Source organism: Mycteria americana, chromosome 17, assembly GCF_035582795.1.
Source record: "Mycteria americana isolate JAX WOST 10 ecotype Jacksonville Zoo and Gardens chromosome 17, USCA_MyAme_1.0, whole genome shotgun sequence".
NCBI classification, from domain to species: Eukaryota; Metazoa; Chordata; class Aves; order Ciconiiformes; family Ciconiidae; genus Mycteria; species Mycteria americana.
Window position 1 is genome coordinate 12157237 of NC_134381.1, and position 24187 is coordinate 12181423.

A 24187-nucleotide genomic window follows, 5' to 3' on the forward strand; every position below is an offset into this window, starting at 1 on the left:
AAAACCACTACCACAATCTACCAGGTTTCTGCCAAGAACAATGTTGCACACTAGGGAAGCTGCCATGCCAGAAAAGATAGATGAAACATCTTTGACAAAATTAAAAAGCATTCTTTATTCAAACCCAAACCATTTAGTAGGAATGCATCAATGTAAATGAAGCTCTGACAGTGACAGAGTACGATGGCTTTGGGGGAAGGAGAGGCACCTGGATCAAACTGAAAACCTGACGTGCTTGATGCCAAGTTGAATGTTTCAAAACAGTTTTATGTTATGCAGGTATTTGTACAATTTCATTTACACTTTAGTCCCCATATGTGTCTATAAATACACCCCAATTCTTCATCTGCAGGTCAGGACCACATCTAAAATTAGAGAAATTAAGCAGAATTTAACACTTCAACCAGAACATTTACAGATACAGTGTTGGTATGAGTTGTTTTTATTTGTATGGAATGGATAGGGGACAGACACTTATAAATTAGTAACTAACCTATTCTAAATTAGTTTTGTTATATTGTTTAATGCACATTAAGAACGCCGTTTTTTTTAGGGCACACGATTACCAGTTGGTCAGTTTGGAAGGATTTAGCTTCACAAACGGACGAAAGCATTGGCAGCAGCGCCGAGCACTGCCAGCGACGCTTCTCAGCAGCGGCCACCGCCGCCGCCAGCCTCCCCTTCCTTCTCACATTTGGGCTGTGCTGAGAACAAGCAGCAGCATTATAGCACATCGTCTCTCTACCCCTCTCTCCCTTGTGCTTATTATATTCTTCCAGATCAACGATTAATTGGATTCAGACCTTTGTTCTTGTCCTTTTTGCTATTGGCACTGTAAGCCATCTATCATATACCTGAGCACTGGAAATTAATAACCAGGAGTCACCTTGCTGCAGGCCATCCGACACAGAGCAGCAGGAGAGGTTTTGATCCTATTACAGTTTTGCTGCCATAGGGGCAAAAAAAAGCACTTTATAAAAATAAAACTTCAAAGCAACTCAAGCAGTCAGCTCTCCCCGACCCTCTCCAAGCCAGGTTTTATTATGATGCTAATATGCACCCCGTCTGCACAACAGACTTCACTGAATCTCATCCTGAATATAAATTACAGCTGCTTTGATTTTTTTTCTTAAATGTGCTGATATCCATGCTCAATGATTTAATTTCACATAACTTTCATGGTTTTTTTCTGCAATTCTGAGATGAAAAGAAATAATCTCTTACCACATGTTAAAATCTGGATTTCTGCCAGTTTCCTTAAAACAGCTACAATTTGAGCCAATTCAGTAATTTTTAATTACGAATTATTTATTTTTCTGCTTATACTATTTTTTAAAACACAGTTCAAATAGATACAATTACAAATTCTTCTTTTGCTATGCTAAGATCCATTCTTATTAAGAACCTAGTGCTTACACAGAGACATTTGCATTTCCTCCTGGTGTTCCAAAGTGCCTTACATAAAACTTGCAATTAAATTTAATAATTAAACATGGCATTACATTGGGTCATAGATTTAGGTAATGATAGTCTACTTTCCTCAAAATTAAAAAATAACAAGCAAAATAAGTAACGTGCGAGAAAGCAAACATGTTGTAATATCAAATTAAGTATGTAGAAGACGATTCAATAATAACCAAGTATGGAGTGCATGCATTCAATGTGCTCATTTGTGCTAGGTACACTGTTCGAGCCATTCAGCCAGAGGATAATCTGGCCAGTAAAGCCCTTACCTTGCTCTGCATCAAAGGTTTTCATGCTTGCATTCACTATAAATTGCTAACAGCTTCTAATGCTACCCAGGTTATCTTGCAGCTACGTAGCACCAGACCTGCTGGAAGCAGGGTGAACTTTAATGTAATAGAAACCCTGAAAATTACTTCCCCGTATTATTATGATCTGATTTATGAAGGAAGTAGAGCACAAACAAAATAAATAAACACACTTTAATGAAAAGGTAATCACCGACAAATGGTAATGACAAAGGTGCTGCAGGAGAGAAGCGTAATATGCAGCTGCTGCATTCAGTAGCAATAAAGTTCATGAAGAGACAAATGGGCTCAGCCAGCACAGGATGGCTTTTATTCTGTGTCCAGAAGTGGGAGTCACCCTGTGTTTTGGGGGAAGATGAGAACTTTAAGATCAGTGTCACCAGGCAACTGAAACAGCTGTGGTGATGCTTTTGAGGAGGCCTTTGTTATTTGTTATTTCTTATGAAGGGCAGAGGAAAAAACTGCAGTCTCCACAAATGTTTCACCCCTACCCCACAAGATTTTTTTGTCAGTGAACTCCACTAATGCATGGTACAAAAAAACATGCTCCCAAAGAGCCGTCAGAGGAAAACCAGGACAGCGGCAATGTTTTTGATCCTGCTGAACACTCTGTGCAGAAACTGGATACTGAGCTTCAGAGCTACGTAACAGAAGTTTGTGCAGGAGATGGCTGAGCCCATCCCCAGAAATGGAAAGCTCTGCTATGACTCTGCTTTGCCTTTCGGCAACAGCGCCCGCCACCGGTGTGCCCCAAACCCCTTCGTGAGCCACTAGGAAAATCAGATACAATTAGTTCAAAACACTGGCAAATAAGATATGACCTAAAAACAGGTGTACCCCACCTTAGCCCAAAACCAGTCAGATAGCTGGCTTCCTCCCACACAAAACTCGTATCTTCAACAAATACACAAACCAGAACAACATTACACGAAACAGAACAAAATCCTGACCCTCTGACACACTCTGAAAGGGACTAGTGCACCCACATAATAGATACTCACACTATGAACGCACATACTGACTTCCTCAGGGTCAGCCCTGCAAAGACAGGAGGAAGCCCAATGCCACCTCCCTGGATGCCCCGGCACTCTGCTCCCCTCTTGGGAAAACGCTGTTGAGAATGTCTGGCAAAAAAAAAAAAAAAAAAAAAAAGGAAAGAGAGCCACAGGGACCTGATGTCAAAAGAAGACCTGACTTTACCCGCAGGAAGAAACAAAAGAAATCCTACAAAAAAAATTCTAACCAAAACCCAGAAAATATTAAAAACCCAGGAAGCTCAAAAAGACAGGACATTGTACCATGCAGCAACCAAGACTGCCCGACAGATGAAGCCGCGAGGATGAGAGGTCCACCACAAAAGCGGCTCGAGACCCTTGAGCCCGATTACCTACAAAGCCCCTTAGGGAATTACAGTGGCAGTCGGCCAATGGAAAAAACACGACGGTGTGACGTGGTGACTCAAAGATCTAAAATGGACACGACTACAGAAACTGGTGCTAAAAACACAACAGATTAACGAGAACAAGAGAACCTAACTGCCGTGACTGATACCAGAGCAAACCTCATTGGACACTTCAGGAAAAAGGCAAAAATGGAATAATAGAAAAAGCTTGCGTGCCCGCGACTGCAATAAAAGACAGACCCCTGGTTGGAGATTGTTATGAGCACAAATAATACACATCGTCTTCTCCAAGAAATTCCAGGGAAGACAGCCATAGAAGCCTGCACTGGAAATAAGTGCCTAGTCAATGCCTCTAAATAACAATGACTGTGACATCCAGATGGATGGTGAAGGGATGGATGCAAAAATTAAGTCAGAGAACAAAGTAAGTAAAAGGCACAGAGGAGCAGAGACCTCCGAGTTCTGGAGGATGTATTTTAATGTACCTCATGCTTTCCAAGATGAGACTTGTTTGACATTCAGCCCTGCATGTTGTGATGCAGAGGCCTGGACAGTTTACGCTGCATCTCTTGTGACTTTGCCATACCTCCTGTCAGCTGTGGGGAGACTCACAGAACAGACCTCAGTGACACCCAAATCCAAGTGCAAAACCCATCTGAGAAAGGCTGATGAACTCACCTCCCTTTCCCAACCATCCCCTGGTCCCAAAACTTTAGGAACCCCTTCTCTTCTCCTGAACTGTCAGGGAAAGAACCCCACTCCTTCCCAACAGCTCCTGCCCTGTATTTGCACCCCTGAACCCCCTGTGTCTGCTGCTCCTCGGGAGCTGCTGTTCCAAGCTGTGCCCTGCGTTCTATGAGCAACCTCCCATCTTCCGTCTTCCCACGGTCTCTGGGCTCTGCTACAGGCCCACAAAATAAGAGGTCCTGATGCTTATAATCTATGAGGGGCCTGCCACAAGCTGCAAAGGTTCGAGAGACAACATGGTACTCTGTGGGCAATCGGGAAAGGCGATGAGCCATTCCATACCCTGAAAGCCACTATGCCTGATGTCCCTGCCGCTTTCCTGAGAAATGCTAAAACTCCATATACAGATGCATACAAGATGCTCACCTTAACCCCTGCTAGATTATCTCACCATCAGTCCTATTAGGAGATGTTGTCAACAACTTCCACAGTATACAGCCAAACTGGTGAAAAAAAACAAGACTCCATCTTCAATAAAGTCAGGAATTCCAGGAAAACACAATGCACTTAGAATTAAAAAAAACCCTAAAACATATTATTAAACCATCTTGCTACCCCTGAACACCCAATACAAAATTACTCACCTGAAAAAAAAAAAAAAAAAAGAGCAGCTGCATATAAGGGTACTTTCTACTATATATGCTGCTGAACCTTGAGTGGTCCTGAAGCCCTTACCTCAGACAGACACCTCCGCTTCTCTCAATGTCAAAACACACCTCCCCAAATAGCTTAAACAGCTCAAAAGCTGCCTCAAAACCTGCAATCAACTGAAGGAACAGCAGAGCACAGACACCCAAGCAGCCCAGGAGCAGAATGAGCTCCCTGATGAGGCTGTGGCTCACCCCCCCCCCGGCCCTGCCCACCGCCCTTCCGACCAGCCCCTGGCACCAGGGAGGGGCAAACCACCAGAAGGCACAGAGCTGGCCAAGGAGCAGCGGGGTTTCCTCATCTGCCCTGAGTTTACAGCATGCAAAGCACTGGACAAAGAAAGTGACTCTTACCGGCAGCGGCCTGGGCGGGTGGGCACGCACCCACGCCAAGCAGGCAACGGCCTGTGAAAAAATGGTCCTGCTCCTGCACACCTGCGTTGGCGACCTGGTCTCTTGGCTCGAGGCTGCTTTCCCACAAAGCCATCCAGTCCTCTGTCAGGTCTAGGGGTTATTAATATTCAAAATACGTCTGATGACCCAGCTGAGGTAGATAGTATGAAGGCAACAGAAATGAACTTTAGCACTGATTTAGTAATTTTAGAGAGATGAAATTCTGAGGTTATTCAAGTCCTAATTCTGCATTTTGCCAACAAAATTCTCCTTGATGCTATTCAGCACACATGTTGGAGAGCTTTGTATCTTTCTTGAGAGGCAGAGATCATTTTCTGATGAAGTGACTACTATGAACTCTAAGGGTGGGTATTTTAAAACCCAAGAATGTATTAAGAGCTGTAACTGAAGGAAGATTTTCTCATTTAAGTCTCAGGCAAGGTTAAAGAAGGAGGAACCCTCTCCAGCTGAAAAGTAATTTTCAGGATGAAGTCAGGGGCTGTTATTTGTAAGTGAGAAAGGAACAAAAATCTGATGCCAAGTGTTAGAACTTCCAAGAAGGAGACTGCAAATTGGGGAACAGAAGATGGGACTTTGCGCTGTTAACTGGCAGCAGTTCAGCTCCAGGTTAATAAGTCTTGAATGCTTAAAAACTTCTTTATTTGAGGTCTCAACTCTTGTCTTAGTGAGTAGGTGCCCACATCTTGAGCCAATTCGTATTTACATACACTGTTTCAGGAAACCTGTAAGGAGACTGAGCACACACAGCTGATCTGAGAACAAAATGTTTAAAAAACATCTAAGTGATCTGGAGAACAGAGATGACAATACACAATTTCCTAAACTTACTGAATTGTGTTAGAACTTCATGTTTAGTAAAATACATGTGAATTGCATAAAAGCAAGATTGTTTCAGTGTGTACTTTATTGAATTCATTTAAGAAAATGTTAGGAATTCCTTATGTTATTTTTAACAAATTTTTAACGAGCAAAAGTCAAAGTGCATGAAGGGGAAGAATATATACCCACACTAAGGAAGAAAGAGAACAGTCCCTAGCACAAGAACATCCCACAGTACAACTACACCTACTGGCCCCTTGGTATAAGTGGTTCAGTCTATTTCCAGATCACTGTCTTCACTGTAACATGCAGATGGATTATGTATAGAAGTCAGGAGCACTAGGTCTTTTTCTGGAAGCAAACCACATTCCTGCAGAAAAGCCTCCAGGTCTACAGCAAAAAAGTCTTCTCCGAGCTGGTCAGTGATTCGCACAAAATTGCCGATGAGCTCACCTGCCTTGTAGATCAGCAAAGCTGGCAGAGCATTATTAGTAAAGCGAGTGCTAGCACCAATGAGCGAACTCTTTACTCTGCAAAATTTAACTGTTGGATACTCAGCAGCCAGGCAGATCATGCAGCCGTTCAGGGATTCGGTGCCAGGGATATCATCTTCATAAATATGGATCATGATCAGTGTGCTCTTATGCTCTTTATCAACTGTGTCCAAAAACGCTTCTCCACTGGTAATCTCAAAAACCTGTTTAAATTGCTGCCCGCTGTACAACTGCTGTCTCATCTCCTCCATTCGCTGCTTCCTGTATCGCTGTAAAAATTCCTCATCATCTTCATCATTGTGAATCATGTTATATTCTTGTAACGTCATCTAAAAAACACATACAAAGGTACATGAAAAAGAGAAAAAGATCTGCATCACTATATGGGTCACTTATATAATGAGAATATAAATCAAGAGGATTAATGTGGGTCACTCATCTTTAATAACAGCAAAGTGCAACCCATGACAGCTCAAGCACCCTCTGTATTATACTCCATTTTGATCTAATTAGAAACCATGTCCAGTGGGAACAGCAATTTCAGCCTTGGGTATTCTAGTTTCCACAAGCTGCACTAATCACACAAGTGGCTGCTCCATGCTCCCACTTTAATTCAGGTTAATGGTGGCTATGTCCTTTCACTAAGCTACGAGCACTGATTTGGATACCATGCCTGACCTAAGTCTAGCTTCTTTTTCATTAGCTTTTTCATTTAGTTTTTCAGTTAACATTTTGTGACAACCAAATGCACTATCTTGTCTGTAGAACTAAAAGTAACAGGATTTTATGTATTTTGTATCTGTTCACTTGCTTTGTTAAACAGACTTGCATCACTCAAGGTATAGGATGGTGTGGCCGATTTCCATCACCTGAAAGGAAGAAACACTGCCTGCTAATTAGTAACTTCTCTGACTAGAACTGTAAGAGCTAGTTATACAGCCCAGTTGATTAAAACCATTCGCTACTTCCAACGCCTCCTATCTTTAGAGCTCAAAGTCAAAGCTAAATTCTCAACATCGCTTACTAAATATGAAATCAGTAAGGACTCCTAAACTCTTGTTTTAGACATGGGAGGCAGTATTCATAGGTTTGCTGTACAACTCGTATTAATCCCCTGAAGTTGATTTATCTGATAAACAGATAAGGGAAATCTGGGAAAAGGATTCAGACTTCTTCAGTATAGCAGCTAAATTGCTTATTTCTTAACACAGGCAAACACAATGCTCCTGGGATACCACTAAAATGTAAAATAATTAAACTTGACACCACCTGACAAATATAGTTGTAACGCACCTCTTACACCGTTGCCGTGTTCCTGTTTACGAGGGAGAAACGATACCTATCTACTGATAGAACAAGGATTCCTATCTGCTTCACGTACACAAATGATGAAACTGAAAATGTTAAACATTTAAGTGGCATTTTAATTCCTTCGTGACATGCTACCTTTCCATTGATTTTTTCCTGAAGCTCTTTCTGCTTCTGCTTATCAGTCTCTTCATCTAAGTGAGATCTACATGTCATAGATAACTTCTTTATGAGTCGTTCCATTTCTCTGCGCTGCTCCTGCCGCTGTTCAGTTTCCAGTTGTTTAAATCTTCGCCAGTCATTAATGACTCCTTTGGGACCTGAAATTAAATATATGGGCATTTTGTATAAAAGAGTAATACAATTACACCTATAATTTAAAATTCAAGTAATAATTTATAAGTCAGCAGTAAAATAGTGGCCCTGTCATAAACTTTTTGTATACCATGCAAATTGTTGAAATGAAACGAAGTAATTTGCCATTTATGTGTCCTTGAGCTTGTATCTATTTTTTTTTTCTAAGAAGACTAAAGTTTATCTAACTAGGCTGCTCTCATAATTGTCCCAAAGATTATTCCACAGATTAATATCTGCACTCTTGAAATAGAACCACCAGCCCTCAAGAATTCCTCTATTGTTACCATGGCTTTTCACAAGAACAAAAATAATGATGGGAAAGTATAATTAAGTTTGCCAACGCTCTTGTACAGAAGTACGTTCTGGGATGTACAATAGCGTTAATTCTTACAGACTGCCCCTTGCTGCTGTGGCCCAGTGGAGTTAATTCTCAGATCCTCTCTAAGTATGCCAGTTTACTACTATTACTATTACTACTACTTCCATTCTTCCTTCAGGTGGAAAATATGAACACATGCAGGAAGATTTTTCATCATTCTTAGAGAAACCGTAAAACACAGAGGGCCAGTCTTTCATAAGAACGTAAGAAATACCCTCTGGATCACACCAACGATCCGCACAGACTTGTACTGTGTCTCTGACAGTGGCAGCAGAGAACACTATTTTGGGAGAGCCTGGCCACTTTCTGTCTATTCCTCATGTACTTGTTCAGCACCTACCTGTTAATGGTTACCAACTGTGCAGCTTACAGGAAAGAAATGTATGCGTTATCAGCCAAATTGTACAAATCAGCTTTGTACGCAAAGCCTAACTGCTTTAGATATAATGCTGAAGTCTCTCAGAGGAGAAGTCAAACATTAAAATAAAGAACTGGCTATTAAAAATAAGGTTAGACCATAGCCAGAAAATGATCAATCTCTGACTCAAGTATGCATAAAAACAGGACTTTCCTTTCGAAAAATGAATTTTAGAAAAACACATGAATCTTCCAATAAACAAAGTATTTACAAAACAATTAGTGTGATATGACGATACCTGTGTTGACTGCACTGCCATCGCTGCTAAGCTCTACTTCCCCAACGCTTTCAGGAATGGTGCTCTCCCCTTCTTTATCCTCTTTCTCACTGTCTTCATCCTCACCTTCACTACTGCTGTAATAATACTGGAGCTTCTCACCAAGCAGTTTATCATCCAAAGTAGTCATTATGTTCTAAAAAATAAATTAACAAAATAGAGAATGTATCTCTCATTCAAATATGCAGCGCGAAATACCACTTTAAATGCATAGTGATAGTCCTTTGCTTCCTCAGAGCAGTTTTTTAGCCACATAAGAACAGTTTACAGCCCACTATCAAACACCCTACAATGCAGTCAGTCACGTGACTTAATTCTTTGTCACAATTTCAAACTCACTTAAGTTAGAAGCCTTTACGAAATAGAACTGCTCTGAGGCTCACTACTGCAGAAACACTTTATCTGTGTTCTCAATAATGGAGAATGAATTTTCTAACCGTGATTCAGGAATCTTATCAGCCTCACTCAGACAGCTCCATGAGGTTGATTTCCCAGTTATTGAAATTTAAATTTCCACTATTATTTGCATTATTTTAACAATTATTTATTTGAGCTGAAAAATGATCAATGTAATTAATCAAGTCAAAATGTTCTGACCTTTATTCCTTTCCAGTCTTTCAGAGACAAGCTTCTATCAAAACCTGGAAGAAATTTCAGATCATGTTAATTCAAACTGTCAAAGACAATCTCAAAAAAACTTTTGCAGAAATCCGGCACATTTAAATAACATAAAACACGCAAGGAAAAAAGTTTTAAAAAAATGTAACTATGTTTTCTGTTTAATAAAAAAGGTTACTCTCAAATGCAGAAAACACGCTTTTTGAGTATTGAGACAAAACATACAAATGCTTAGTGCAGTCAGTGCTACAGTTTCACGACCACTGCTTCCACGCTAAGAAATAACATATCAAAAGGAAGATCTTCATGTCTGGCATCTTTTCACCTGTCCACTGACCACACTGGTCATCTTCGCAGAAGGCAGCAGCATCCTGTTTGTATGGACAACACTGAAATTAGATGCTGACACACTGATAAAGTGATTGCAACTATCCTAAAAATCCTCACTTTTCCCCCCGAGTTAAATGGTTTTTTTTAATGCAAAATACCATCTGCTAAATAGAAATTAACAGCAGCAGAATCCAGCCTCTAAAGCTACTGACAGCGTCCGCGTTTACAGACTTTGTAAGCCTGTCACATCAGGAGAACAGAAAGATCAGATGTTTCCATGTGATGGAAAGCTGAAGAACCACCGAGCACCTTTAAAGAGTTTGGGGCTCTCTCCCCACTGACTCCTTCCACCAAAATCCTCTGAAAGAGCTGCTGATCAGATCTCATCGTGATGGAGATGTAAAATGCCTGAGAATTACTCTTCTTTCCTGGGTGAGGGGCAAAGGGTGTAGAAAGGAGTGCCACTAAGGTCAGATACGCGGCTGTGGACCTGTGATGCACGAACTACATCTAAATATCCAAAAAATTTCATTAAAAAAAAAAAAGGCAATTTCAATCAAATCAGTTGATTTGGGCTCACACTTAATTCTGCAGGACTCTACAAGTCAGCCCTATTAATGCATATTTGACAAAGACACCCCGAGCAATGTATGGATAAAGTAGGGTTTTTAGTCTTTCTGCCAGCCAACCGCTAGCAGGTTCTGCAAGAGTTAAAACCAGATTAAGCAGATTACGGAGGAGGTGGCCAGATGGCCCAGGATTACTGAGATTACTTCTCAGAGCACTGCAGAGCAAGATGGAAGAGGCACCCCGAATTCAGGCGGGGACGCGCCCGGCTGCAGCCGTACCCAGCCGTGACAAGACACCGGCACGGAGGGGACCCGCTTACGCCTGCGGATCCTCAGCCAGGGGCCCCGGACGACGCACAGGCAGAAAGCAAAACAGCGTCGTTTCAGCAGAAGAGGGCAAGCGCTCTGACCGTCCCTTCCCAGCCGCCCCCTCAGCTCGGCCGAGCCCCCCGCCCCGCTCGACCGCTCCCGCCTCCTCTCCCGGGACCCCAGGCCGCGCCGCCCGGCCCCTTCCCCGCAGGGCGCGCTGCAGAGCCCGGGGCCGCGCCTTAGGCCGTGCCCGCAGCCCTCAAGCCCGCCCAGGGTAGGAGCGGAGCCGAGCCGCGCTCCGCCCCGGGCGAGGCTGCGGGCGACGGGAGCGGCCGGCCCGAGCCGCGTTCCCAGCGCGGGCTGGCCCCGCCGGCCCCCGGCGCGCCCACCGCCCCGGCCCGGCCCCGCCGCCGCCGCCTCACCCCCTGCCCGCCGCCTTCCGGGGCTGCCTCTCGCCGGCGCGGGGCACGGCGGGAAGGAGGCGGCCCGACGGGAGAGGGGAGGAGACAGCCGCCGGCCCGGGAGTGGCAGCGGCCGGGCCAACCCCGACACCCCCCCCCCCCCCCCCCCCCCGCGGTTGAAGGCAGCGAGACAATTAAGGTGGACAAATAATTTTTATTCGTGCATGCAAATACATGTCAATACTGCAAACTTCTTCCATCAAGTCTCTCAAACACTGAAAACCAGGATGCTCTACTCCGTGACCAGCCAAAGCTACAACCTCTTCACTTCAGTGCTACAGCAAACACACACGGCACCGCCCCGCCGCCGGGGCCCCCCTACTTCTAACACGAAGGGAAACATTACCATTGGGAACTCAAAACCGAAATAAACGGAATAGAATTTACTCCCCCATATATCCCCATTTCATTTTACAGATTTTTTTTAAATTATAGTTTTAAATAGAAGCTGAGAATGCGCCATAAAAATGAGCATTAAATCCATCGTAGCGATGGTGCCTGCTTTATACATGATGGGTGTACACCATCTTTTATTTCATTTACATTTCAATCGAACAATAGATTTGCAAAGAAAATGTCTAATACAGACGTAAAAATATTCACACTAGAGCTTCACAATCGGTTGTACAATTGACAAACAGGCCTCTTTTCCCAAACTTTCCAGCTAAGCAAATTTATAAAATGTAATCAACAAGAAAAAAAAATTTTCTTTAAAACTTCCAGGGAAAAGAATACGCAGTAAACAGTATAAATGCGGACAGCAGATGCTGCAAGCTAACCACAATACTTCTGAGTGGCTGTACAGTGGGTATGTGCAGTACAAATAAAAGCCACGTGTGTTGTATCACAACTACCGTATAATGTACTTGTTTGCCCAGCTAAGAAAATGCATGCATTTCCATGCCTTGGATTAACTGAGATCTACTCTGGAGAAATTGATGGGCTATGTGCAAATGACCTTGGCTTTTGGCAGTAATAAATGCAGCCAGGCTCTGTTTTATTTCAGCTTTTACAGCAAAATCTTGAGTGATTAAAAGCTTCCACAAGCATCCTTCTTAAATAACAGGGGGTAGTATTATGTTCAGGTATTGGTCATTTTGATTATTCAGATTTGTTTCATCTCATCACTGACAGTTGCTTTTTTTCCCCTTGTCGTGCTCCCTTGCCAGCAAAGAGAGACACGGTGATGACTACTGCCAAAGTCAGCTGTTCATTTATACTGGAAAATTGGGTCATTTAAAAAAGCACATTTATTGTGTTCTGCTTGCAGAAGAGGTCCCTCAATGAGAGGGAATTTCCTAACAAAGGGATTAAACTACAACATAAAGAATGGACTTTTACATACTATAATCCGATAATAATCCGATCATTTTTCAATTTGTTACACTCTCAAATTCAACATCTTCCTTTAATAACAGTCTAATAATGAAAAGTCTGTTCACAAATATGATCAAGGAGCTGCTGGCATACAGTGTTTATGTACAGCAACAGGTACAACTTGACAACTTGTGCTTTAAAAAAGCAAACAAAACCAATGTTTGGAACTATTCTGAGTTTAGATCAAGTTATTTTAAGCATTCTTTCCTCAGCTGTTTCTGACCACTGTGCATTATTTTGTACCTCATCCAGCCTAGTACACTATTATACAAGAACAGCATTCAGCTCTTGAGTACAGGATAAATTACAATTTCAATTGTGTTATCAAAGCACGGAAACCTTCCAAATTAGACTTCTACAAAGAGCAATTAAGAGCTTATTCAACATAATCAGCTGTGTACAACTTTTTTTTTTTCTCCTAAATCAAACGTCAAACTTTAGCGTCCCCGTACTAGACTACCAAGAACCAATGCCAGTTTGCTTTGCAAAGAGTCTAACCTTTCCTTTGAAGGGTCTAGTATACATTCTACAATGCAAAATCTGCATAAACACTAAGATTCATTTCTTGTCACCTGTTTACAGGAACAAAATATCAGTAGCAGGGCAATCACTCTGCTATAAGTATATGTTAAGAATGTACAGATAATTACTTTCTCACACAAGCATTCTCCCAGCACAAGCATTAGTCTCTATTAAGACCTATGTGGGAAATGAGGCAAACCAAGGAATGAATCCAGGTAGTGAGGCAACACAATTAACCTAGATACTAATAATTCCTGTATCTCTTGCATGTGAAATCCCTGCTGTACCCCAGTGGGGAAAAAAACACAACAAACCAAAACAACCCAAAATGCTTGTCCAAGCAAAGCAAAGAGCCAATCTCTTTCCCCAATCTGCTATGGGCCTTTTTTCTGACAGCACAGGTACATTAGGCCAAAACCCAAATGGGAATCACTGCTACTAACACACACAGATTAGTCACTATATCTCAGTGTCAGAAAATAAGCCCTTCCATAGCCCAAAGGCACCTGATTTGCAACTAGACAAATGAATACATACTTGTTTATATAGGGTCAAGGGCTGAAACTTCACCGAAGAAGAAAGCCAGAACTTCCCACCTGCAGCTTCTCCCTGTCAGGGCACTGGAGGGCACAGTTCCATGGCAAAAACCACACAGTCAGTGTTAAAACCATAAGACAAAGCTGGCATGCTGTTAAAACCCCCAAATAATTCTTTTGCCTGTCATTCTATGTATTAAAAATTCAACTAAAAAAACCTAGCCTCAGTTAAGAACCAACTTTCCATATGAAGTGTATGGTCATCCTAGAGAACCACTATATCATGGGACCTCCTGCTGCAGACAAGAGTATATAGATACATTTGTTCTTAAATACGCCAATGTGGTTGGCAGGAATATGTTAGGCTTATGTAATTTCACTGGACAAACAGGCAAATGTGTGTAAGCAGCTTATCCCAATCCCCCTCCAGCAGAGCACAACCAAGTTTTTAAAATTGCAATTTTAAAATTAAAAAGTTAAGGTAAATACACAATCAATTTATGTAGTATATATTCACCCTCAGATCATGCTGAAGATGTTCTGTGGAGTTCTGGTGCACAGAGGGCTCTTTCCCTGAGGGCAAATAAGGACTTCTCAAACCTTTATATTTTCTCTATTTTTGTAACAAAATAGCAATTTAAAATTTAAAAATCTTTTAAAAAAATTACATCACCTTCAACATGGAAGATCTCACTGTTTAAATATCCGTGAAAGAGACATACTTGTTTGCATATCTGTTTTGGAATTACATTGTACAGCAAATAATAGTATCTCAGAAGCATTTCAAAAGTAATATAAATTCATATTTACAGAATGGTCTTGGTATAAAATATACAACAATCATATTTATGTCTAACATTCTAAGTTAAAGTTAACATCAATAGGAAATAAGTTAAGGTGACAAAGGTGGTCTGGTTCTTGTATCCATTCACTTCAAGTTGCAAGTGAAACAAAGCATCAGTCTAATCCTAGCTATGAGGTGGCACTGGCTATAGGAAGGTACAGCAACAGCCAAAGGAAACTAAGAAAAGACTACTTGACTGCTTTTCTACATACATTCCTTTACATTTGAGTATTAAATAGATGTGTAAGATCTTCCATACTGACACCAGAATATCAAAACTAACCCTTGGATTTTCAGGTATATTTACAACATAATTATTTCATGGACAGGTTCATTAGGAGAGATATCAAACACCAATATTTACTTAGTCTAATCAGTAACCCTCAGGGAAATGCCAACCCCCACCCCCCAGAAGCGTGCACAAAACAGTTATCAAAATCTTACCCGACCACATAGCTGTGATTTTGTAAAATAACAACTCAGACGACCAGTAACATGATCCTCTTTAAGCATTTTGCTAGCAGGAAAAGCCCTTACATGCAGTACACCTGGTGAAAGATCAGCTTGGCTTAAAATATTCCAGTACAATTTTCAGAGTAAACAACTTCACAGAAGTTAATAAAAAACATAAAAAAAAAAAAGGTAAAACTTGTCACAAAGAAAAGTAAGAGGACAAACAAGAAGATAGTAATCATCAGGAGGGAGAGTCCTGCTTTCTTTTCAAAAAAAAAAAAGTGGATTTTTAAGCTTCTAAAAAGAACAATATGCCCAGGGCTCTAGTTCGTGTGTATTTATGAAAACCAATTTTCAGTTGACATGTCTAATATGATCCTCAGTCACATCTTAACAGGGCATAAATTCATACACTTTTCAGTATTCTGAAGGTCAGATAATGCTATATTATTGTATTTTCAAGGTCTTTGAAAATAAGTTGCCACTGAACAAGCAAAAATTAAACCTGAATACAAAATTATGATTAACAACATTTAACAAAGGTAATAAAACCGCCTTAAATTCCCAATATTTAGTTTAAATTAAAAACAAAACAGTACAAAAAACAGCAATACCATCTTGTTAGTCAGTGCAAACACTACATACAGGGTTTTCAAAAAGGAAAGCCAAGAGCACCTGATACTTTTTGCCAAGTCATCTGGATTCTATAATCTCCAAGTTGAGAACTATTAATATGAGGAGAAAAAAAAAAAGAAAAACCAAAATTGCTGTTACATTAGTGCATAACCTCTCAAAATGGTTGAAAATTGTTTCACATATAACTTGGGGAAATCAATACCTAGTACGTTAGCTGGAGGACTTAGGCACTTGGTTTACTTCTGATAACTTTACTTGGACAAGTAGCTTGTGTATGCGTATCTACAGTACTAAAGCAGAAATTGGGGGGGGGGGGGGGGAGGGAATGGAAACAAAAAGCTGCAGCAAAGCACTGCACCACAGACCTGCAAATAATGTAGCAGTGCAAAGCTAATGGTGTGTTAACCCTGTAAAAGTCTCAAGTCCAAATCTCCACCTCTCAGTCTTCAAACAGGAAACAATACTCCATGCAAAGTTCCACAACTAAAGAAAAAGCAGCTGCAACAAGACACAAGTTCTCTCATGAAACAAAATAGAGACAAATAAGTTAGTCTTCCTTTCACTAGATGTATCATCGTAGGATCCTGCTAGTTTAAATAACTGAGTTGTTAGTTTTCTACAGAAGCCATTTTAAACAAGAATGGCTCAGATACCGCACCGGATTGCTACAAACTCATAAAAAGCTGCTTTAAGCTTAAGTAAAACAATGTCCAAATTCCATTCATTTGTGGAAAGTGAACGCCTTACTCTAGTAAAGTAAGTTTTTTTTTTTCTTCAGAATGCTAATGCGAGAGGGGCTTGAAGTATCAAAGAGTCCACAGGAAATGCATGACCCCAATATTATTTTTTTTAAAAAAAATATACATTATATAATATATATTATATATATAAAAAGCTAGTGTAAATGCTTCCATGGTGTGGTCACAAGCTGGAAAGATGAATGCCTTTCAGCTGTTAACCATCCTGCCATTTGCAACAGGCTTTAAAAAGTCATTTTTATCCTCAGACATAATGTGAGCAGTTTTCAAAATGAGGCTGCCAACACTGACTGATGTGCTGATGGGCAGGCAGCTTGCATTGCTAACAGATGTTGTGATCGGCTGACTGAAGCAAGAAGTTACGGGCAGGATTGTTTTCTGCTCCTCCCTGAGGAGAAAAATAAGTTACACAAATATTAAACAAGTACATGCACAAGTATCCGTAACTGAATTGTGTGCATTAAATAAATACTGACATTAACTTATCTTTAGCAACAGGCTAAACATCTTACTATGGAACGGTACGCTCAAGATGTTAAATGCAGTCTGCCTCATTTTCAAAGGCTGCATTACACATTAAAGACTACAGAACATATAAACGTAAAATAGTGTATTTTAAAAACTACCTCTCTATGGAGATTTGTGCAAACAGTATGACATTTAACCTTTTGAAGTTTTTCTTAATTTCTGTTAACTATAAAAATACTTTTGCATTTTTTGCTTACTGACTGTGAAAGGTATTTTTAACAGCTGTGACACGTTTCAGTATATACGATTACAACAATGCATACGAACAATGGTACCATCCTGGGACTTTCATATTTGTGACCTAATTCTATTTCTTAACAGGTTCTTCTCACTTCACCATGTATACACAATGCAGATGTCTAATCCAAGTCTGAGTAGGTACGTAGTTCAACAATCATGCTTCAACTATTCTGATGCTGCTGTTTGTCTAATACTGGCAGACACTGCTGTTTTGTCTAACACTCACAGAATCACAAGGTCTTCACCTAAACTTTGTCTCTTCTGTTCCATAGATTCTTTCTGGTGCTGCTTTAGCGGATGCCCATTCTCTACAGTTGTTCCATTGAGCAGCTGATCATCTTGAGAACTAATACCTAGCTGTATATCCAGAATCTCCTACAGAAGAAAAGGAGAAACGTCCATCAATACTGTCACTACCAGCTTTAAATTTTCCTATTACGTTGTGCTACATAAACCTGATGGAAATGGGAGTCTCGTCATAAGGCTCCTTATTTTTATTTTGTACTATTGGGATGTCTACCACATTTTACTATAGGAAAAAGGAAAAAAAACCCCAATTATTCAAAGATGGCAGTGAATGACAACAGTAATATAAACACCAGTTGCTAAAAAATGGTTTGTCAGATGAGATATGAAGGAGGCAATAAAGACAGTGAGAGCTGTTTCAATAATGAGGGGTGGAGGAAAGGCTAAAGATAAAGGTCCTTCCATTCATGTAATGGCGATTCACAATTCATACTACAGTACTGCATCATGTACCACAGGCAGAGCAAACAAAAGCTGTAGCCGGTACTGTAAGCCAGTTTTGGAATGTATTACGGAATATGTTCCAGATAAGAACCTTAATTTCTTTTAAGTGTACAATGCTTTAAAAAAAAAAAAAAAAAAAAAAAAAAAAAAAAAAAAAAAAAGGACAATTGATCCTAATGCCTGGAATGAACAGCAGAATATTTTATGACTACACAGCAAAGGAGGAAACAGCATAGAAGAAACTGGGGCAGATGCACAGAATTACAAACAAGCAATGAAGTAGCAGTGAAAACAAAGGAACACTGGATTACAATCATTTAAATGACTTTACTGTTAGAATCAGGTGAGCATGAAGTTAAATGATCACATTTAAATGTAAACTTCAATGTAAAACATTTTTAACCACAGTTTCAACACTGGAGGGGAAAAGGAAAGGAGCGGACTCCCCATCATTACTAATGCTATCAAAAGATAAAGAGCAAAAAGCTGAAAGCTATGACAAAGAACACAGTGAGCTGTTTTTAACTTTGGTAAATATTAACCACCAGGTATCTGAATGAGAAGTACGAGACCCCTAGTGTTAAAAGAGGGCAAATGTTTGATATCACTACAAAGACTAAAACCAAAAGGCTCTGCTATCAACATAATTACTAATTCACAAGGGAATTTTAGAAGTTTTTTAATAACTAATGAAAGGACCCAGTGAGCCTTTTAGACACACAGATTTTTGTACTTACTTCTATTTGTTCACCTTGCCCATCAGGTTCATCTGTATCAAGGGCTGACAGCTCCAGTTCAATGTCTCGATCTGGCTTTGTGTCTGCACAGTCTTCAGTATAATCAGTCTAAAAAAAGAATTAATATGTTCTGTAAATATCAAACTGGCTTTTCACCTGCTTCACACAACACTCAAGTATTAAACTGAAAACAGAAGATGCATTTCTAGGACACAACATTCCTACAATACAAGAGAGCTAGTTAGACACAAACAGAACTTTGAGCATAGACAACATAGGATACAAAGCTAAATCTAATCACATTAAAGTACTGAAACAGAGAGATAAAATGAATACTGAAGTAGAAATTTCTGTAGAGTCCATTGGCAGGACGTTTAGATTTATAACATGTACAAGTAGAACGAAGAGTAATGATTGTATGAAAACGGATTGTTACATACTTCCCATTTTGTAAATGGATGATTGGAGCAGCAGAACAGCAGGGGCACCTACTTGATCTCAGGGAAGTAACTGGGTGCAACAACAACAGTGACTTAACTTGCACAGAATGCGTTATCAATATTCAGGAATGTTAAAACTAAGTTATAACTCTTGTTAAAATGCATACACTTATGTATATACAAAAAACCTCAAAGATTTGTTTCATCCCAATTACCCCTTTCTTTACCTCACCATTCCTCAAATCAATTTCCTTGCTTAAAAGATTTAAGGTAAGACGACTGCCTTCATCTAGAGAATTCCACTTCTGTTGCATGGCTAGTGCATTCTCCTCTCTCTGAAGTAATAATGAGTTACTTTTGGCCTATGGAAAGAAACGTATCAGTTACCAACAATTACTCTTAAACTATGTATTGTCAAATGGCAAAATAAACCAGCTTACAAAAAGAACATCATCATCCAGCTAGATGGATAATTACGTATTTATTTTGTTCTGCATTTGCTGACATGTACCAGGTCCACTGCTTTTTCCTCAAAAATGGCCTTACTGATGTCAATGGAACAGCTCATATTAGCAGTCCTTACACATCATACTAAGTGTTGCAGTGCTAGGATCTAGTTAAACCTTATTGATCATTTTGTCAATTGTACTATTTTCTATAGGCTACACTAAGAAAATTTATTTAAAATCACTTTACTAAATCACTTTTTTTTTTAAATTAAAAAAAATCACGTGGTATAATATCTGATCTTACCTGTTGTAATTCAATACTCAATAGATCTCCAGTGCTGGAATGCTTTCTGTGACCAGACAAATCTGTAACTATGAACCTGTCCCTTTAAGAGAAAGAAGGCAAAACTAGGAATTACAAACAAGTTCTCCAAATCAAAGGCCTCAAACTTCATTAGTCTATCAATGTTAGATTTTTGGATAGAAACTATGTGACTAAGATAATGTGCTCTTCATCTTCATTGGGGCTCACAATACCCCAAGGCATTATATGAAGCAAACATCCTTATTTTACATATGGGTAAGATGTGGCAAGAAAATTTGACAGAAACTACTCAAGATTGCAGATTTTGACATGACAGCTTGGCAGTACCTGACTCCAATTCTTTGATTAGGTCTCTCAAGGGATACATTGGTAGTAATTGGGTATTATTAGCTGTATTAAGTATTAAAGACTACACAAGTTTTAACCTAGTTTTCCCAAGGCTTTATGCTAGATAGGAAAGAATCTTTTGCTTTAAAATTAAGAACATCTATTAATAGTTCTGATTCCTCCCCCCCCCCCTTCAGGATTTTGAAGAACAGCAAACTATAGAAAATGCTTTTAACAGAACACAGAAAAAAAGTCCATACCGTTCTGCGTAACGTGCTGATGAAGTAGAATCTGAGCCATAGGCACTCCATCTTGAGTCAACAGCATTGACATAAGGGACATAATCTGTAACAAATTAAGATAGCATTCATTATCTTCTCTGTTCTTAAAGTGGGACACACAGGTATTTTAGCTCTTTGCATCTTCATTGCTGTAGTAAGCACGAACAGGACGAAATACTCATGATGTATGCTATACTGTCATATGAAGCCTGTACTTGTACCTGATACGCTGATGGGCTTAGTAGCACTTCCCTGGGAAGCAGTGGCCTGAATAGGATCTGTCGTGTGATAACCCGTGCGGGATGACCTGGAGATTGCACCCCACTTGGAGATGATCGGTCCATCGCTAAATGGGATTATAGGATCTTCTTCCTTTGCCCTTCTCTGAGTTTCAAATAAATGCACTCTCCTTTTAACATCCCCGCTGTCCAAATCCTACATATTTAGGAGATAGAAGATACATGGACTCATTTGAGGTTATTCAGATTCTTCAGTTGGCCAATAACTTTCTGATTAATGTTGCTGAATACAATGCTGAAGATCTGTCCAACTAAAGAGCCAAGATGGGCCTTAATGATTTAACTATTGCCCTTTAATGGCAAACTGACCAAAAGAAAGCTATTACCAGTGCTAGAAGAAATGATTTTGCTTTGCCAAGGTTGTGTTTCCAGGCAGAAAAAGTTCCAGGATGCTTTAAGGTCCTTCATTACCCTTTCCTATACTTGAAGGAGGCAGTATCAAAGAAGGCTTGGGATGAGATTTGGTTACACTTGTTTCATAGAACATAAAGGTAACCTGCTACACTATATTTGGAAAGTCTCCAAAAAGCATGAGCTCTTCCCCCTCCAGAGGTAAGCTGTATTCCATGATTCATACTACGTATTTTTTGTTCTCTAAAGTCTTTCAGTTAGCTTTTTTTCTCTCATGGAAACTGGGTGATAAAAAATAAGTTGTATTTTATTTTCACAGATTTGTCAGCATTAAACTGTTTATTAGAGGAGAAAGTGCCTTCCAACCAAGTAAGAGGTGTAGTCTAGGAAAAGAGTTCATACAGATTCTCTGTGGGTACAAAGCAGCCAAGATTAAGTTCATGCTGATTATCCGGGATCCACAGTATTTCAACTTTTCTGTGTGAGTGTATATTGCTCTTGGGATTAACTTCAAAGTAAAGATTTTCTGAAACAATTGCAATGCAACAAATCTTAGAATCCTGAAAAGGCCAGCGATTCATTCATGTAGGATGGACTATTGCACTTAAACCGAATAGGAAATGTGTTTCTGCAAGGGAAACACCTGCTCTGAACGGGCCACAATGACCCTGTATTAACCAGTCAAGTCTGCCACTGCAATATATTCTGAGACTATTTTAGATGCCTCCGAAATTGTGAGGATGTATGTGTACACATATACATTTATATAAAGAACTCTGAAGAGAGAAACAAAATTAAGAAGTCAAAAATTTTTATCCCACTCTAATAATCAAGAGAACACATTTAAAATTAATGAATTCTTATCAGTTTACAGACCATCTACTCAAAATATTTTGGCTACCAGTTTGATATACAGAGATCTGTTATTAAAATAGTTGTTTCAGACATCTGAGAATTTTATTCATGGCACTGTCATGGCACTACATTCTGTCACTGAAGTAAATACATTGTTTATTTACAAAACTGGGAAAAGATACTCCAAACAACTTCAAATGGCCAGAACTACTTTAAAATACTAAGAATAGAAGCTATCAACTTTAAAAGAAAGGCTTGTTTAACCAAACAGAAGACACTTCAGCATGTAAGTATCATTACACTGATGAGATAACATGCAGAAAACCCCTACCATTAACACGGCATTTGAATTGGCAATCACATCCTTGGGCTCTGAGTCGATAGGATTTATACAAGAGCCAATAGTGCCACAAGACCACGGTGAATAGTGAGAGAGATGGTCTTCCTCAAATTTAGTTCCACTCAAATCACTGACACTCTCTGAGAACTATGGAAAAGGGAATAAGCAAGCAGTGAATAATAAAAACAGGGAATTAAGTGTTAAAATAAGAAAAGACATTTACTGCTATTTAATTAAATTATCTCAGAAGTCAATCAAGGAGTTCTAGCCATATTCAAGACTTGACTCAGGGACAACATAACCAATTCAGTCAAATTTTAAACCAGTACAGCTGATGGCTGTCAAAGAAGGGCAAGCTTTGCCACTACAAATAACTGCCTGGTCTGCCAAGATGAGAGACTGAAACCAGTGTCACTATGTTAGTGGCAGGTTTCTTCAGGCAAATACCTACAGTAATTAAACTGAGAGGAAGCCATGCATTTTCCTTTAATGTATAAGCCAGTGGCAGATAGAAGTATGACTTGGAACCCTCCAACCTGGATGAAAAGGACTAAATCCTGATCTACCTGGAATGCACTCATAAGGGACTTCAAGTACCTTACAAGACCTTTTCTGAATAATCACAGTCTAACACCTCAAATATCATCAACAGAACTGTCAAACCACAGCAAAGAGCGCTTGGCACAGTGGTTCTCAAACTAGTTTCTTGGATGCATTTAATTTAGACATATAGAAAATAAATATCACAAGCTTTTTTTTGTCTTCAAAAGCACAGTTTCTGTTTGTTCAGTTTCCATTCTTGTTTACAGAACTTATCACAAGTACACAATGTTCTACCAATGCCTTTTGCCACTTTTAATGGATATGTATTCTCTGGGACTTGACAAGCATTTGCAGCTTGATTCAGTCTACTCATCATGTCATAATGCCATTTGGAGTATAAAAGGGAAGGTCCTTCTTAATGGAAAACTACTGTTGTTCCCTTCACAAAAACCTGGAGGTTCACAAAGCTAGTTCGATAAAATTACATTTCCTTTAGTGAGGATAAATTGAATCACTTCACTACTTGACCTTTTTTCAGCAATCATGTTTAGTATCACCTTAATATCAAATTGAATACATTCATTATTAGTTACTACTTTCCTTTTACTAGAAGATTAAATTAATTTTATGAACAATAGATGGCAGGTAGAAAATCTTTACTAGAAATATTAAATGGCATCTTACAGAAACAGGAAGGGAAAATAAATAAGTTCTTTGGCTTCCCACCTCTGTGCTGAAATCTACACTGAAGAGAGGAGAAGGTGGTGTTGGAGATGGTGTTGCCATAGGAAGGGTTGACGATACTAGAGGAGTTTTCTGTGTGTGGTACTGCGCCCATTGCTCCGGCTTCCGTCTTAATTGCTCATCATAACCAGTCTTCAAATGACCACAAGGCTCCTAACAATAATAAATATAGGACTGTATATCCTATCATACTCTAACCAGAAGGTAAATACTTGCAGGGGACACACTTGGACCCCCAAATTCCCTTGGGTCTGTAACCTTCATTGATGTCCCTAGAAGAATTTCACAAGGATTTGAGGGAGAACCTGGACCATGTATGGCAACGCGAATCTTAAATATGTAATTAATTCAAGCAACATGCATGGAAATTAAAGAGGCAGAGGGGCTCTGGTCCTAATCCAGATTAGAGTGGTCTATTTTACAAGCCCATTTTATTATGGTTAAAAACAAAAAAAGAACTTTGTCCAGGTCACGTGTCTTGATCACTGTAATGCAAATTTGGGGGGGTAACAGAAGAGGTCTATGCTAATT

General features: G+C 39.8%; 2 protein-coding genes across 20 annotated transcripts in view; both read right to left on the reverse strand.

The window, feature by feature from the left end:
* Nucleotides 1-90: 90 nt before the first annotated feature.
* Nucleotides 91-24187, reverse strand: part of PDCL (phosducin like) — a 96686-nt gene continuing 72589 nt past the window's right edge. Inside the window, exons 1-11 of one of the 17 annotated variants that reach the window (XR_012778261.1) lie at nucleotides 11283-11338; nucleotides 9632-9675; nucleotides 8996-9170; nucleotides 7742-7923; nucleotides 6255-6624; nucleotides 4923-5112; nucleotides 4288-4364; nucleotides 3660-3781; nucleotides 1946-2896; nucleotides 1734-1831; nucleotides 94-365 (exon numbers count right to left, since the gene is read on the reverse strand). Coding sequence is in view for 5 of the 17 variants with exons in the window: in XM_075520147.1 (XP_075376262.1) it covers nucleotides 6073-6624; nucleotides 7742-7923; nucleotides 8996-9164 (903 nt within the window). In the remaining 12 variants the exon portion in view is untranslated. The other 16 variants (XR_012778260.1, XR_012778264.1, XR_012778259.1 and 13 more) reach the window with 16 other exon arrangements.
* RC3H2 (ring finger and CCCH-type domains 2) overlaps nucleotides 11456-24187 on the reverse strand; it is a 32042-nt gene continuing 19310 nt past the window's right edge. The window contains exons 13-21 of one of the 3 annotated variants that reach the window (XM_075520125.1): nucleotides 23639-23809; nucleotides 22361-22516; nucleotides 20746-20959; nucleotides 20504-20588; nucleotides 19896-19977; nucleotides 19370-19504; nucleotides 18703-18810; nucleotides 17442-17590; nucleotides 11456-16835 (exon numbers count right to left, since the gene is read on the reverse strand). In XM_075520125.1, the coding sequence (XP_075376240.1) occupies nucleotides 16637-16835; nucleotides 17442-17590; nucleotides 18703-18810; nucleotides 19370-19504; nucleotides 19896-19977; nucleotides 20504-20588; nucleotides 20746-20959; nucleotides 22361-22516; nucleotides 23639-23809 (1299 nt within the window). In that variant the 3' untranslated portion in view covers nucleotides 11456-16636. The remainder of the gene's footprint in view (nucleotides 16836-17441; nucleotides 17591-18702; nucleotides 18811-19369; nucleotides 19505-19895; nucleotides 19978-20503; nucleotides 20589-20745; nucleotides 20960-22360; nucleotides 22517-23638; nucleotides 23810-24187) is intronic. The other 2 variants (XM_075520127.1, XM_075520126.1) reach the window with 2 other exon arrangements.